This window comes from Phalacrocorax carbo, chromosome 11 (genome assembly GCF_963921805.1).
Source record: "Phalacrocorax carbo chromosome 11, bPhaCar2.1, whole genome shotgun sequence".
In the NCBI taxonomy this organism is placed as follows: domain Eukaryota; kingdom Metazoa; phylum Chordata; class Aves; order Suliformes; family Phalacrocoracidae; genus Phalacrocorax; species Phalacrocorax carbo.
Window position 1 is genome coordinate 18,309,770 of NC_087523.1, and position 14,318 is coordinate 18,324,087.

Sequence of the window (14,318 nt, forward strand, 5' to 3'; positions counted from 1 at the left end):
TTAAATAGACCCCTGTCACTGTCAAAATTATTACAAAGAAGCATATATTTTAAGTCAGTTCTGCTTATAGAAGGTAACACTCAGATCAGTGTTTAAACAGCACCAAGACAACAGTGACATTTGTCTTGTTGTAAGATAATTTAAATTTGTATCAATAGATGCCTGAGAACTAAACCAGGAAGGCCCTGTATGGTTTTGTTTTCCCACCTAGTGTCAGAAACAGCCTTCTCTAATGGTTTATACTTAATTCTACCCTACCAGTTTAGTCTGTGGCAGAATAATAAAGGTCAGGATGGAAAAACACCCCCTTGAACAAAAAAATCCCACTCACTAGGCAGTAGCTCTGCTTTTATCCTACTTCCATTTTAAGAAAATATAATTCCAAAACCCTGTAATGATGGTGACTCAACCACCTCTTCAGGTGACTTATGCAGTAACTGAATTCTCCTCAATGTGTTTTCTGTTCGTACCTCATCTGGATGGCTTTTCATTTTAATTTTTGACCATGAACTCCTATGCTCCACAGAAAGCATGCATTATCCTCCTTGAAGACTCTGAACTAATACTGCAATGTTAACATAGGATTTCCATCCATCACTTGTCACATCCTCAAGCAGGGATTATGACAATTAATTATAAATAATGAGAAATCCTGATATATCACACCTCTTTATGAATCAAAAATGAACTTTCTCTTGGGTTGTTCTCTCTCTGGGACCAGACTGGGATGTTGTGACTGCATCTTTAACTGTCTGGTCTTGCTCTTTAGAAGCCCCATCAAAGGTCTCCGGAATGTCTTGCTTACAAGGCCATTCCTACTCCCCTAATATTTAGCCTTTTGCTATTACATATCCTTTTGTTATCATATACCCTCTTCCCCTGCTGACAGAGACAAGACCACTCTTGTCTTTGAATCCTCCTTCCACTGAGATTCTCAATTTCTTTTGCAACACTCCCTTCTCTGAGGAGTATGCTAATTTTTCCCTTTTTGCCTTCCTCAGGAGTTTTGCAAATTCCTGATTCATACCACAACTTGCCTCTGCTTCTTTAGGTAACAAAACTTCCACAATCATATTTTCATTTAGAGAAACAGATTCACAATAGTAAAGTTCAAATTAAGTATAATTTCAGGCAGTTTCTGCTACACTTATTGGGCATAACGTACAAAGCTTTTACATATGACAGGCTTTGGCACTTAAGAAATGGTAGTGTTTCATTGTAAAAGCTTGTGCACCAGCACTACTTGTCCTTTTCTCATGCAGTGTTAGTAGCAGAGTGTCTTTTTAAATTACTAGAACTGACTAAAAAATTTTAAATATTCATTTAAAATAGAGTTCCTTACATCAGGCATTTAATGTCATGGACTTACTCATACACAGTCGTCCATCCATTTTCATCGCTTTTGGTCGCTAAAAGCCCTGTGTTTCCGGGATATGTCATCAGAGCCAGGTTGTAGCCTTGGGCATAAACTCTTTTCAGAACTCCATTGCTGCTTATTGTCAGCCAGTACACCTGGCCCCCCGGCACCACGACCCACAGGGGCAGCCCGCTTGTGTCTCTGCGGATGTGAACCGAATTCCCGTTGCTGCTGGTGATGGTGCCAATATCCCCTTCCCCGCTGTAGGTGAAATTGTAAATGTAGTCCCTCGTTATGAGGTTCAGCGTGTGCAGGTGGGTGCCGTTGATGGTGAACTGATACAGTTCTTGGTCCGCTGGCGACGCAATCTCATACATATTCGTGTCACTGAGGTGAGCCTTGTTTCGGCTGACTGCACGGATGCGCACATTGCCAAGGTCTGCTACGTACAGCGTGTCGTCAGGAGAGACGGCTAGAGAAGAAGGCGCTTTCAGCTTTGCATCTTTGGCATATCCACCATCACCTGGAGGAGAAATGGTAATTTTAGTAACCTGATCCCCGTAGCCTGACACACTGCTTCTCCTCAGTATCATTTACAGGTCAATAAAACAGTATCTTCTTTGGACTAATTAAATCCGTATTATCTAAGGTTGGTGCAATTCTAAATCAGTCTCACGGAAGACAAACAAGAATATAAATTATCTAATTTACACCATTTTTGCTAAGTCCAAAACTCTGCTGCTCAGGAAAACATTAATGGCAAAATTGTGAAAGAAGAAAACCATGACATCTGAAGTTTCACTCCCTACTATTTGTCTGTTGACATGTAGTTAAAATAAAATCATGTTATAAATAAAACAAAGAGAACGTAAACCCCAGTAATTCAGCTAAAATGACACTGAAGCAAAGATTAGTTTATGCTTATTAAAAACTCAACACTACAGGAAACCAAAAGTCCAAAAGGGCCTTGAGAAACCACCCCTTCCAGCATCACTTGATAAATGTACTTGGTTTGTGTAGTTTAAGCTTTGAGAAGGATATTTGCATTATCATGGGCTGTGTATGCATATCAAAATGACTTTACATGAGCAGGATTTTCTTTAACTAGCAAGAAAGCGTATTAAACCTCACTCTTAGAGAAAAACACATTACTGTTTGTATTGCTCCCCTTCTTCTGACTGAGAAATGGAATTTGGTGGAGATTTTGAGCATACCCTGTGCGTCCTTGGCGATGGACAAATTAGCTGGTCTTCTGACCGTGCCTTTCACCAACCCAGCACCGGTACAATCATTAGATTTGCTACAGTTTTTAATTTTTCAGCACTGGGGGCAGTTTCCCTCAGTAAGAACCCTGAACAGGATCCTTTTCAGCACTGGTCTACCATTGCTGTAACTGAGGCTCGCAGAGCTTGACAACGCATGTGAAGCTTTGATTATCTTTACAACGCTGGGTCAGCGACCCAACTTCTCTGGAAGACCATTCACATTTTTTTCCTCTCCATTCTTGACATACTTAATGTTTTCTTGTCAGTAATTAACCTTTTAGTTGAAATGGGAGGCTTAAGAATTATGATGACATTATGGAGCTGAACACAGCGGTTCTTAGAGATGACAAGATGACAACATACTGCACACCTCTGTATATGGGACTGCTGTCCTTTGTCCCATTATGAAATATGGTTTTATGGAAAAAAAAAAAAAACCACAAATTGTTTTGGCGCGTGCAGGGGAGAGGAGCTGTGTTGCTGAGAATGTCCACTGGTGCAGTGCGTGCCTGGCACCGGCTGTTCACTTTAAAACACACGAAGAAGAAGAAATTCTGAACATTATGTGTTTGCATCATTTTGCTGGCTGTGCAGCATGATGCAATCGATGAGAAGGCATAAGCTAGTGTTTTCTGCTGTGAAACGCCTTGGTACTCTCCTTGGTGAGAAGGGCTGCCTGATCCAGTAGCATTCAGGTGCAATCTGCACTGGGGCTGGTACCATCTTCAACATGGGCAAACAGAGCTGACACAGAAAGACAGACTTGGAGCTAATTTTGAATGGTGTGTAATCTCTGTATCAAAAGAGGAAAAGCTAAGATCACCCTGAGGTTCCTCCAGTGCCATCCGTAAGACTCACGCCTCTACATCCAATGGATTAAATCCACAAAGAGCTGCTGATAAGGTTTTCGGCTTTCCAAGAAAATGGAAACATTGCTCAGCTCTCCTTCCCCCTGTTACTTTGCTAATCTGCAGCTGTGCCAGGGGATCTCAACAGATAAGAGACAGGAAATAACTAGCAGCACCTTACCTGAAAAACAGTCACAATTAGGATCGATCTTGCAGTCACAATCTGATGGGGCTCCAGCAATTATAGAGATCTCACCGTTGGTTGTGACCTGTTGTATACGGTTGATCTTTCTTTCATCTGTCTCTGCAATGTAGAGTATCCCGCTGTGAGATACAGCGATCGCCCTGGCTGACTCCAGGGTTGAATGGATAGCCACCTTGCTGACGAGGAAGTGGTCGATGCCTGGCACCTGGCAGTGAATGGGGCGTCCTGCAATAATTCGCACACGCCTGTTCTCAGAGATCTGCAGGACAATGTTGTTGTCCAGGACATACAGCGAATTGTCTAGAGGGTTCACTGTGAGGTCTGTTGGCCACTCTAACCGCACCTGGAAAAAAAAATTAAGGGGATGGCAGGGGAAAAAAAGAAAAAAGTCTGATTAAGACAGTAGGGCAGTTTGATTCAACCATCTCTGATCACCATGTCACCAAGGCACTCAGTGGATTCACCCAGCACTGCTTCTCTAGTATGGACTTTTAATCGAGTTTGGCAGAAGTTTCAACACGCACACACTTTTCCGATGTCCAGGTCCAGTGTGGAACAAAACTTGATTTGAAAAGTAATTTAGCACCCTCTGAGAGGTATTTGCACAAGTCCGTTAAGGTGGGAATTTTATTACACCTATGCAGTCATGCAAACAAAAAGGCACACTTCATGTCATGCAGCATCAGCCAGAAAATTTTCCAGGTCTGAATGTTATTGTTACAGGGTTGCAGTCAACACTGGCAGAGTGGAAAGCAGTTAGAGGTTGTCACTGTCCTAACACTTTAATTGACTGTTAGCACAAAAGGAAAATGACATACTAGAAGAGTAGGACACATTTCCACAACTTATTTACTAAACAAGAAATGTTAATAAGACTTATATGCCATAAGAAATATAAGCTCATTAATTCTTTGTAACATAATAATACACCAATATATCATGCTTCACATGATCCAATAGCCCAACCGTAATTATTTATAATGATTTTCCTTTGTGAGTTCAGTATTTCAGTCCCAGATTAAGTAAATTCTTTGTATTTAAAGTTAGCTTTTTGCCTTTTTCCATGCAGGTGAGAGTGCCAACCAAGCAAAATTTTCAAACTATGCTGGAGGAAATGCTAGAAGAATGACCTCACTCGTCTGATACCTGGCGCATCAGGATCTGGAGGAATTAAACATGCTCCAATTAAAGGTGGGGCAGCCTGTCAACTGAAAGACAACCAGTGTGTAGGCTGCTGATTGTAGCACGTACTGGCTGGAGCTCCAAATTCCTCCTGTTGGGAAAGCACAATAGGCAGTGCAGGATCGCTGAATTGGGAAACAACAATGGAGCAGACTGGTCCCTCTTGCCAGCTAATGGCCAGTGGAGGATTTGGACTGCAGCTTGTCTATGGAAAGGTCAGAGAACAGCTGAGACACTGAGATTGCAAGACAGCCTATTTTTGCCTGTCTCAGGATGCTTTGCCTGTGATCCGTCATGAAGAGATGGCTGCTTTTTTCTGAGTGGAATTTTTAAGGACTAAATATTTCAATCATTAGAAGAGGATAAACACTAGGCTAAGATATAATGGTTTTATATGCTTTATATGTCACAGAAGCTTCTATTACTTCATTTACTGATTTTGTTGCTGGTTTTGCTCATTTTTCCACTGTGCTAATTAAAAGATCTATGAATTTAGAGACTGCAGATGCTAATACAATGCTCAGCACTGAGGAATAACATATGGTGGAGTGTGTGGCCATCGCAAGCCACCTGCTCGCCTGGGGTCAGCTCAGGAACCAGGCTGGAGGCCAAGTCTCTCCCTTTCTCAAGCATCAGTATTTCCTGAATAATCTCATTTCCGGGAGTACATTGCTGGTTTGATAATGGATGTTTTAATAAAGTGAGGGCATTGTGGCTACTGTGTCTCACCCTGTGTGGTTACGTGGCGCACCGCACAATCATGAAGGCTCACAGAGTAATCGAATTCCTCCTTGTGCCCAGTCCATTTTACTAGACAGCATAATAACTGGCATTAAGACTAATGCTGCTGGGTTCAAGATCTCTTCTGAACCAGGTGGCAGAGTCCTTCCAAATGATGATAAATGTGGTGAAACAGTTGGAAACAGATTCCTCCCTAAAGATGCCGATTTCTGTGCGTGTGTGAGACTGCCCAGATTCCACCTGCTGTGCTAGGGCTGGTTTACACACTGGCGTCAGCGCACGCTTCAACTGAGAGTTCACTGGGACACCAAATAAAACCCTCTAGTTAGCACAAAAATCTCTACAAGGTCAGCTTCAGGAAACTTGGAAAAAAATATTTGCAATGTACCATTAACACAGAACATTTGATTGCTCTATCAAAGTAAATGGATTATTTTTAATGGGAAACAGGCACCTTCAACTTTAATGGCCTCCTTCGCAGATCGCTCTGCTGTAAAAACAATTGTTGATTAACTGTAACTAGATTATTAGTGATAAAAACTTTTGGCTGAAACTATTTACTTTTGCCATAATGACTCTGGATAGCACCTGCCATGTCTTAATAGCCTTCGTGGACCAGCCACGCTGCCTTTGCCCACTGAATAATTTGAATTCCTCCCACTGGGCGGGTATGCCTGGTCTCTTGCAGATAAACAGGGACTGGTTTGGGCCAAAACAACTTTTCCTCTGTTTGATTTGAGGCTGATTTAGTTTATTCAGATAGAATAAACTTTTATGCAGCTGTTCATTTCCCTTGCAGCAATGTGCTTAAAGCTGAGTTGTAACACCTGTTAACTGCAAGCACATTTGCTTTCATACTGATCGCATCTGTAAATCTAGCTGCATTATGGTAAAAATAAATAAGTTCTTTGTTGGGAACATCTAAACAATTTTGGTTACTACAAGAGAACCATTGCCTAGCTCTCTGCTCTGCAAAGCTCACAGAAGGTATGCCTACAGCTTCTCCTTCCTGGGTTTAAAGTGGGTATGGATTTATTAATGGTTTAATTCCAGGTGAAATATTAAAGCTAGCATGTACCTGTCTGGAGGTTGCAGCACAAAAACCGACTGCTGCTCACTGCAAGCTTATATTAGTGCAACTGGAGGGGAATAAAAGGTGAAACAGGCCAGTTCAAATTAAACATACACAAAAACACAAATCCCTGAGCATTCTTAATATGAAGAATTTAATAGATTTAGAAAAAATCTGCACCATTCTTGTCAGGGTGAAACTTCAAGGCATCTTAAACTGGTGTAAGGTGGGGCCGCTGCGGTCCCACCCTGCCCCTTCCCCAGTGCAGCCCCCAGCAGCAAGTTTATGTGCACCTACAGACAGCAGGTTCAGGACCTGCTCGGTTTGCTGGCTAGAAACTAATCACCTAAATGAGCTTAAGCTGAAACGTAACTGCACCCTCCGGTTCACTGTTACCTTGAAAAGTCACCGATTGTTTCTTTTCTTTTAAAGCAAGCTCCCCTCTGGCAGGTTTCTGTAACCAAACCATCAGCTGTGCTTCATTCAGAGCCAATAAACATATTACAGAGAAACACTTCAATTCTCATCAGATATGACCGTGCCTATTAAAAAGTTTTCCCAGACAAAATCTCAGTTAGGATTAGAATATTAAATCAGTTAATATTTTTAATTTGAAGCAGTACTTCATAAGCCCCTGTAAAAAGTCCTCTCCCATTTATGTATATTTTTCTCGTAACTCAAAATCGGGCCAATTCCAAGTGTTTTTTTCTTGTATTTGATGGGTTCTTTTTTTGAGCAGTGTCCATAAATGGCATTGCCGATTACCCCATTATAAACAAACAGACAAGGTTTGTTCACTAGCAGTCAATACCTCACATTCTTCACAGACTGACATTTTCGGGTGCCAGTTCTGGTTTGGTTCACTGGAGACTAGGTATACGCAGTGAAAATCACTGCTGAAACAAACGAACCCTTGAGCAATGAGACCTCTTGCATATAAGTATTAACATGTCAACTTTTCTGGGAATTCAGCATTTAACTGTCAAGATAAAGGCTCCAGCTATATCTAATAATCAGTCTCTGGATCAAGAAGTGCAACATTAACGCCTACTGGTCTGACTTTCTAATACATTTTTTCACGTCAACTGTTCTGGAAAACACAAAGCACACTAAGGCAGCTTTGGTTTAAATGAATTTTCACTGCGAGATCTATATTTGGTTAAAAATACCCAAATGGTAGTTTTTTGTTTCTTTCTTGCAAAATTTGCATGTGCTTGTATAACTATCTATCTACCTACCTATCTGGTTTTGAAATATTTAAATATTTTTCCCAAAGCAAAGCTTTACAACTAAATAAATAATGTGAGTTTTTTTGCAAAGTAGCACCGATAGGAGAGCCTGTACTCATACTTAAACATACACGCCCGCACATGTACACACATTTAAGCGTTAGTTTGTGAAGAATACTGTTTCACTTTTGGTTTGGACCATATGGCTAAAACTTTCTGCACATTTTGCATGACATTTTATGGCTGTGGCATTTTTGGTACTATTTTAAGCAAATCAGATCAAACAAATTCTAGCGTTCATATCAAAGTAAGAAAAGTAAAGAGGGAAAAATTTATCCTTGTCTGCAGATGCAGGTTTCAAGAGCTTAACTGTTTGGTTGTGGGGGTAAATTTCACTGGGATGAGTTTCATTTATCATGGATTAAAAGAAGCTGCATAAATCCCTAAAAAGGCTTCACCATTGCTTTGATTTCTTGCCATGCATTGCTTGTATATTTTGACTCAATTTCATGTAGTAGCATGAAATTCATGCCAAAATTTTTCTGATAGTCCTGACTGATGGATTATTTCCTATCTGTACTGCTCAGCTTCAAGTACTTCTGTTTATGCTACCTTCGCCTTTAGTCATCTCTATGGTACGCGTTTGCAGACCTGATCATAATATCCTCCATAGTTCTCTTTTGCCGCTAACTTCCATTTTTCACCTCTTCTTATTAATACTCACTTCAGCTGTTGTTTCCAGGCCGAACCCTTTTACTCACCACAGTGTCCTTCTAAACAGCATTTCCTTCTCTTTCTACCTTTCTTTCTCCTTTCTGCTGTGAGAGAAACGGTGCCGAGGCAGGACTGGCACAGGCGGTCCATGAGGATGAGCCTGTATCTTACAAGGCTGAAGGAGACCCGTTCTGCTTCCCTGAACTTTTTACAGGATGTCTCACTACATGTATTTCTCTCTATTTTCTCACAGTTGACAAGAACGGATATTTTTTCATCATTTTCTGTCAGTTTGCTCTCACTTCTGGGCTCTTTCTTTTGTTGACACTGACACTGTCAGCTCCTCTCAGCAGCTTAGCTTCTTTCTTAATGGCACACAGAGACACAATTCAGCTCCTGCGGTCTGACACCGGGGAATCCTTCCCCGCGGTGGGATTACAGCCTCCTCCCATGCTGAAGGAGCCTTTGTTTCTCATGCTCCTGATACTGCATATTGTAAAATTCAGAATTATACAGTTCAGCTGTCGCAGTCCCTGCTCTAAACGTTGTCACAAACGTTGCTCTCTCTGCATTCATCGTTCCCCAGTGGAAAACCCAAATAAATGAGTTTTGCAGCCTAACAACCATTGTTTTCTACCCTGGGCTGGGAAAGCAGCTGTGGCGTATTTACAGATGCAGCTCAGAGGTCTGAGGCCACCAGGACGCTGGCATCACTGCTCGGGTAGTCTGAGCCAACCTGCGTTTGCCGTCAGTTATTTGCAGCGGATGAGGGACCCAGCGCAGGAACACAAGGCACCACTCCAATGGTTTTCAGTGCTTGTCTTCGCTTCACTTGCCACAAGATTCGCCGTGCTCTTGCTTTCCAGCTCTCTTCTTGTTTCCTTAATTTCTTTTTTATGATTTTTTTCTGCTTCACGACTTCCAAGACCATATGAGGAATCTTAGGTCTACTAAATTGACAGGAAAAGTTCATTTCTATGGGGACAGGTTTCACACCATCTTTATTTAATGACAGAGGGAATATTATCCAGAATCACATAAGCCCATTGACTATGAAAATAAATGGGACTTAGATTCCTAAGCCATTTAAGTCTGTTTAAACACGGTACTCATGGTTTATACGGGCTATGAAAGAAATACTTTGTTAAATGCTCAGAAGGAATTAACAAAGTATTTCGAGCAGGCTGGTACCTCTGAGAGGAGGAATCTTCAACTCCTCAATTAAAATATCTCAAAATAGACCATGAATTTGAATCTAACCCAAACACGTCTCCAGTGCTGGAGTGGGAATAGATGTCGTCCAAACATACCGTTGCAGTTAATTTGCACGGCCAAAAGGAGGGAGCGGGACCAGGTAGAAATCCAGCTAACAGCAGGACTGTTTCCATTTTGCCTCACTTTCTAGCTTGCACTTCCAGGTCCCGCGCTTGTCAGACGAGGTGGCACAAAAGTAAGGTTGCATAAATCTTAATAAATCTCTCACTAATTTTGGCTTCATCTTTCCATTTTGGGCTCAGAAGTTCTGGATACAGAAAGCCTGTGTGCTGCCAATGTAGAAAAGGTGGGAGGGTCTTGAAAAGCTTTAATTGAGACAGTAATTAAAAACTGTTTGAGAACAGTGGAGGCTGGAGCTAGTACGTTATGGTGTCTTTTGCTTCCAATAACTGCTGAGGTTCATAACTGCATCTGGCCTGAAAACTGAGAGGAAGAGACGATACATAGAAATGAAATTTCCAAAACCGAAAAAAGCAAAGAAAGCGAAAGCCCTGCCTTTGAACAACACCAGCCGCTGGGAATATATCACCCAAATACTCTGACTCTGCCCTGAATCCTGAGTCAAACTTAAACTTAAAATTTAAATTAAAATCTTGAAATTAAGACTTCCTACAGATTTGTGCCCAGGAAACTGTCTCCAACAACAGCTCTGCTCCTCAGGGCAGTACTCCCCTGACCCCAGGGCTGGGCAGAAGGTGACACTGGGGGAAGTGAGGGATGAGGAGCTGCTGCCAGGACGTTGCCAGCCGGGCGTGTGGGAGCCACGACTGCCTCCTCAGCTGGATCAGGGCTGCAAAACACATTCCCGCAAGGGTCAGAACAAACACTAAGTCCACAGCTTTCACAAGAAAATGCAAATTCACTTCTGTGATTTAAGCTTTCTCTTGAGCGTTACTCACAAACACAACTTCTGCAAGTGAAAGAAAGAAGGATGGGTAAAATAGACATTCTGCAATCCATAGTTATGGCAGGGCATCTTCTATGGCAAATTCCTACAACGATACATAATTCAATAGTAATAGCTTTTTAAAATCTATTTTAAGAGTGAACTAATTCTTTACTAAACTGTAGCTGAGTTAGAGCAAAACAACTATAGACAATTTCGATTTTTATCTTTAAATTATACATATTTTTTTCACATGGATATAAAAAAGTCTAGGCAAAAAAAGCAACTAAAGTAATTTGAATCCTTATTTTTACAGAAATTAGCACCAAGATTGTTATCATGACACAATTTTCTGCAACAAATTTTTCACAGCTGAGCAAAATGAAAGTAATCTAACTAGCTGTCATGCTGCATTGAAAGCAAACGCGTACTGCTGTTAGACTTCAAAGAGCTAATAAAAAAATTAGGCATCTTGCATTTTGCAGAACAAACACGACAGCTGCATTCCATGCAGCAATCCTTCTATGTGAGTATTCACATTGATTAGATACTTACAAGAAACCGCACTGGAGAGTGTTTGATTCTAGTCTGAGACTGCAAGCAGGCACTCTGCTTTAAATTTATGTCAGCTAAGGGCACTGGTTACTGCTGTGATGCGTATTTGGATATGCATTATCAGACTGTGCCAGAAAAGCTTACAAGGATAAAATGTAGGCCTAATGTTTTTTTCAAGCACAATTCAAGAAATACCGCTCAACTAAAGGTATCTCAAGCCTGGGATGGAAACAACCTGGATGTAAAAGGAGAGGCACTTGATTTTCTTGCCTTCCAAAAAGGCTCTATACAAAGGCTCTAAAAGTGCAACTGAAAGTAGGTTTCCAACAGGTTCCTAAACAGATAGCTAAATAAATGTTTTCATTTTCAGTAGCTGAGCTCTGGATCTAGAAAGGCATACAAAGGCTCCAGTCCTAGAAGGGCTCAGGAAAGCTCTACAAAGCCTCTTGCAAAACAACAACAACCACCACCAGGTGGGGGACAGGGAAGTGCAGGAGGCCCTAGAAGGGGTCCCTGGAAAGTTCTGTATTCAGAAAGGGCCCAGAAGGGCACTGGATCTAGAAAAGACTGCTGAGTTAGAAAGGGCTGCAGAAGGGCTCCGGAGAAGTGCTAGATAGGCTCTAAGAAAAAGCTCTAAAAGGCTTCGAAATCACCCCAGGAAAAAATTCTAGTGAGTGTCTAGACATGCTCCAGAAGCTATGGATGCCCCCCGCCATGCTCCAGATCTAGAAAGGCCCCAGATCTACAAAGGTGCTAGATGTCTTCAGAAAAGCTCTCAACATCTCTAGCAAAGGTCTAAATCTCTGGATCTCAGGCTCTCAGCAATTTCTAGATCTAGAAAGCAGCAGGAATCTCTAGACAGTGCTAGATCTAGAAACATCCTTTTAAAATGTCTTCTTTTCTTTATTCCTTCAAACCAAATCCATAAAGACTAAAGCAAATAGCGTAAGTTATAAATCCTTTTGGATGGGAGCATACAAAAATCATTTCACAATGAAATTAGTTCCTTATGACTAGGCTAATTACACCAAGTTTCAACCACTTGACCTCTCCTGATTCCCCAACTTTTTGGCATACCTTTCATGAGCCACCCAACACACTTATTATTATTGTTCATGGTAGTAGTAGCAAAAACCACGCTGGTTTTGTTGTCACTATTGATATGGACACAGAAATATAACTCTGAACTGGCAGGAAAAATAGAAGAAAAAAGAAATACATATGGATGGAGGACCTAAAGGGTTTTACATCATATCATGACTTTCCCCAGCTCTCACCAGAGACAGCTACACGCTGTTCAGTTTCCCATTTTGCTTTCAGCAGTTGATTGAACGGCTATTGAGTGATGTTCAGACATTTATGATTTTCCTGCAATGTGACCTACATTGCTAAACTTCATAAATTTATTCTCCAAGGCAGTGTATCATTTTGCATGCCATACCCATCCCAAAGGAATCTGTCAGCAGGAGATGAGGCCCAGTTTGTAAAAGCTGAATGTCCTTCAGACATTTTTGGCTAATTTGTTTGTAAATGTGAGTGTTATTGTCAGGGTAACATATTGCATAAAATGGCGCTCTCTATCATTCTGTTTGCATCTCTCTCTCTGTGGCCTAAACTTCATAAAGCACAGCTACAAATGTAAGCTCTGTATGGCATGCTACAAATGGATACAACCAATTTCTGTCTTGACATTTGCATTTTTTTTCCTTCACTGACACAGTGTCTTTTCATTTTCTTTTTTCCTTGGCAGAAACAAGGGTAAAAAAGCTGCTGAAGCAAACACAGGATCACAAAGAGGGGGAATCAGACATTCTTAGCTGTCATTGCCCGGGCTGCAGCTCCTGCCACACTCCTTTCTGTGGTTGTCACAGCTTACTTTCATTTGACTTCAGTAGCTTGTAAGCATAACTCAGGGCAAACTTAGTCCTATTAATAATACTGGAGATACTACTAAAACCTCCAAAGCAACAATTCCCTGTACTAAAACCTTTTCAGTCTTTGTTTATAACCAGGTTTGAGACCTGAGAAGTACCCAGGCAGCAAGGAACAACACCCTCTAGAGTTCCCTCGTGCTGACATGCTTCAAAGTCCTGCCCTTTGTAAGCTGTTATTATTACAGCATTGTTTTGACAGGATCTGCAGACTTTCAGGTTCCCCTTAGCACCTGGAGCAATTTGTGGGCCAGAGGTATCACTGCGCTGGCTTTTCTGACCCCCCTCCTGCTGGTTATTGCTGTGCAGTAATTTCAGTCATACAACCCCATACCCACACTTTCTTTTACAGCTTTCAAATGCAGCATTTCACAGCTATGTAAAATCTCAGTGACCTGACAATAGAATTAAATGCCTATACAGCTTTTTCCACTTACACTGGTTTTATGCCTTCATTTCTGTAAGCTTTCTCCTGATGTGTGCTGTCGTGAAGACAGACCAGGAGTCCAAAGACCAGTCCTCACTCCTCTAAGATGTAGGACAATCTTCCTCTGACCTAGTCAGCGCAACGATTTCTACCCCAGCAGCGTGCGACATCTCTGCAGGAAGGACGCCACCACCTCTGGTGACTGCTGGCCTCAAACCTGCCCTGTACTCAAACTCCAGACTTGTGCCAGCCCATTGGCCTCCCTCCCCTTAATGCTCTGCAACACTTCCAAATGCCCAAATCAGAATACATTGGGCAATATGAAAGCCTTGGAACAGAGGCAGTAAAGACAGCTCCATGAAAGCCCGATTATTACTGTTTTTTTGCTTTATAACACACAAAATCTGTTGCATCTGTGGGAGGTCCTTTAGCCTACACACATGGGAAGGGTGGGTTGGTGAGAGGAGGAGAGAAACATACACACAGCACCAGCCAGAAACATACACACAGCACCAGCCCTGACAATCTAAAAAAAATGGCTAATGTAGGAGTTGCCTCCGTCAAAGCAGATATTTCTTAAATCACAGGCTGGCCTTGTTATTAGCTGATGTGGATGAAGAACTGGATTAAA

General features: G+C 41.6%; 1 protein-coding gene across 1 annotated transcript in view; it reads right to left on the reverse strand.

The window, feature by feature from the left end:
- The window catches only part of TENM1 (teneurin transmembrane protein 1), a 256,274-nt gene that overhangs the window by 26,445 nt on the left and 215,511 nt on the right, over nt 1–14,318 (reverse strand). Inside the window, exons 22-23 of the mRNA XM_064463313.1 lie at nt 3,652–4,018; nt 1,370–1,880 (exon numbers count right to left, since the gene is read on the reverse strand). Of these exons, the coding sequence (XP_064319383.1) occupies nt 1,370–1,880; nt 3,652–4,018 (878 nt within the window). The remainder of the gene's footprint in view (nt 1–1,369; nt 1,881–3,651; nt 4,019–14,318) is intronic.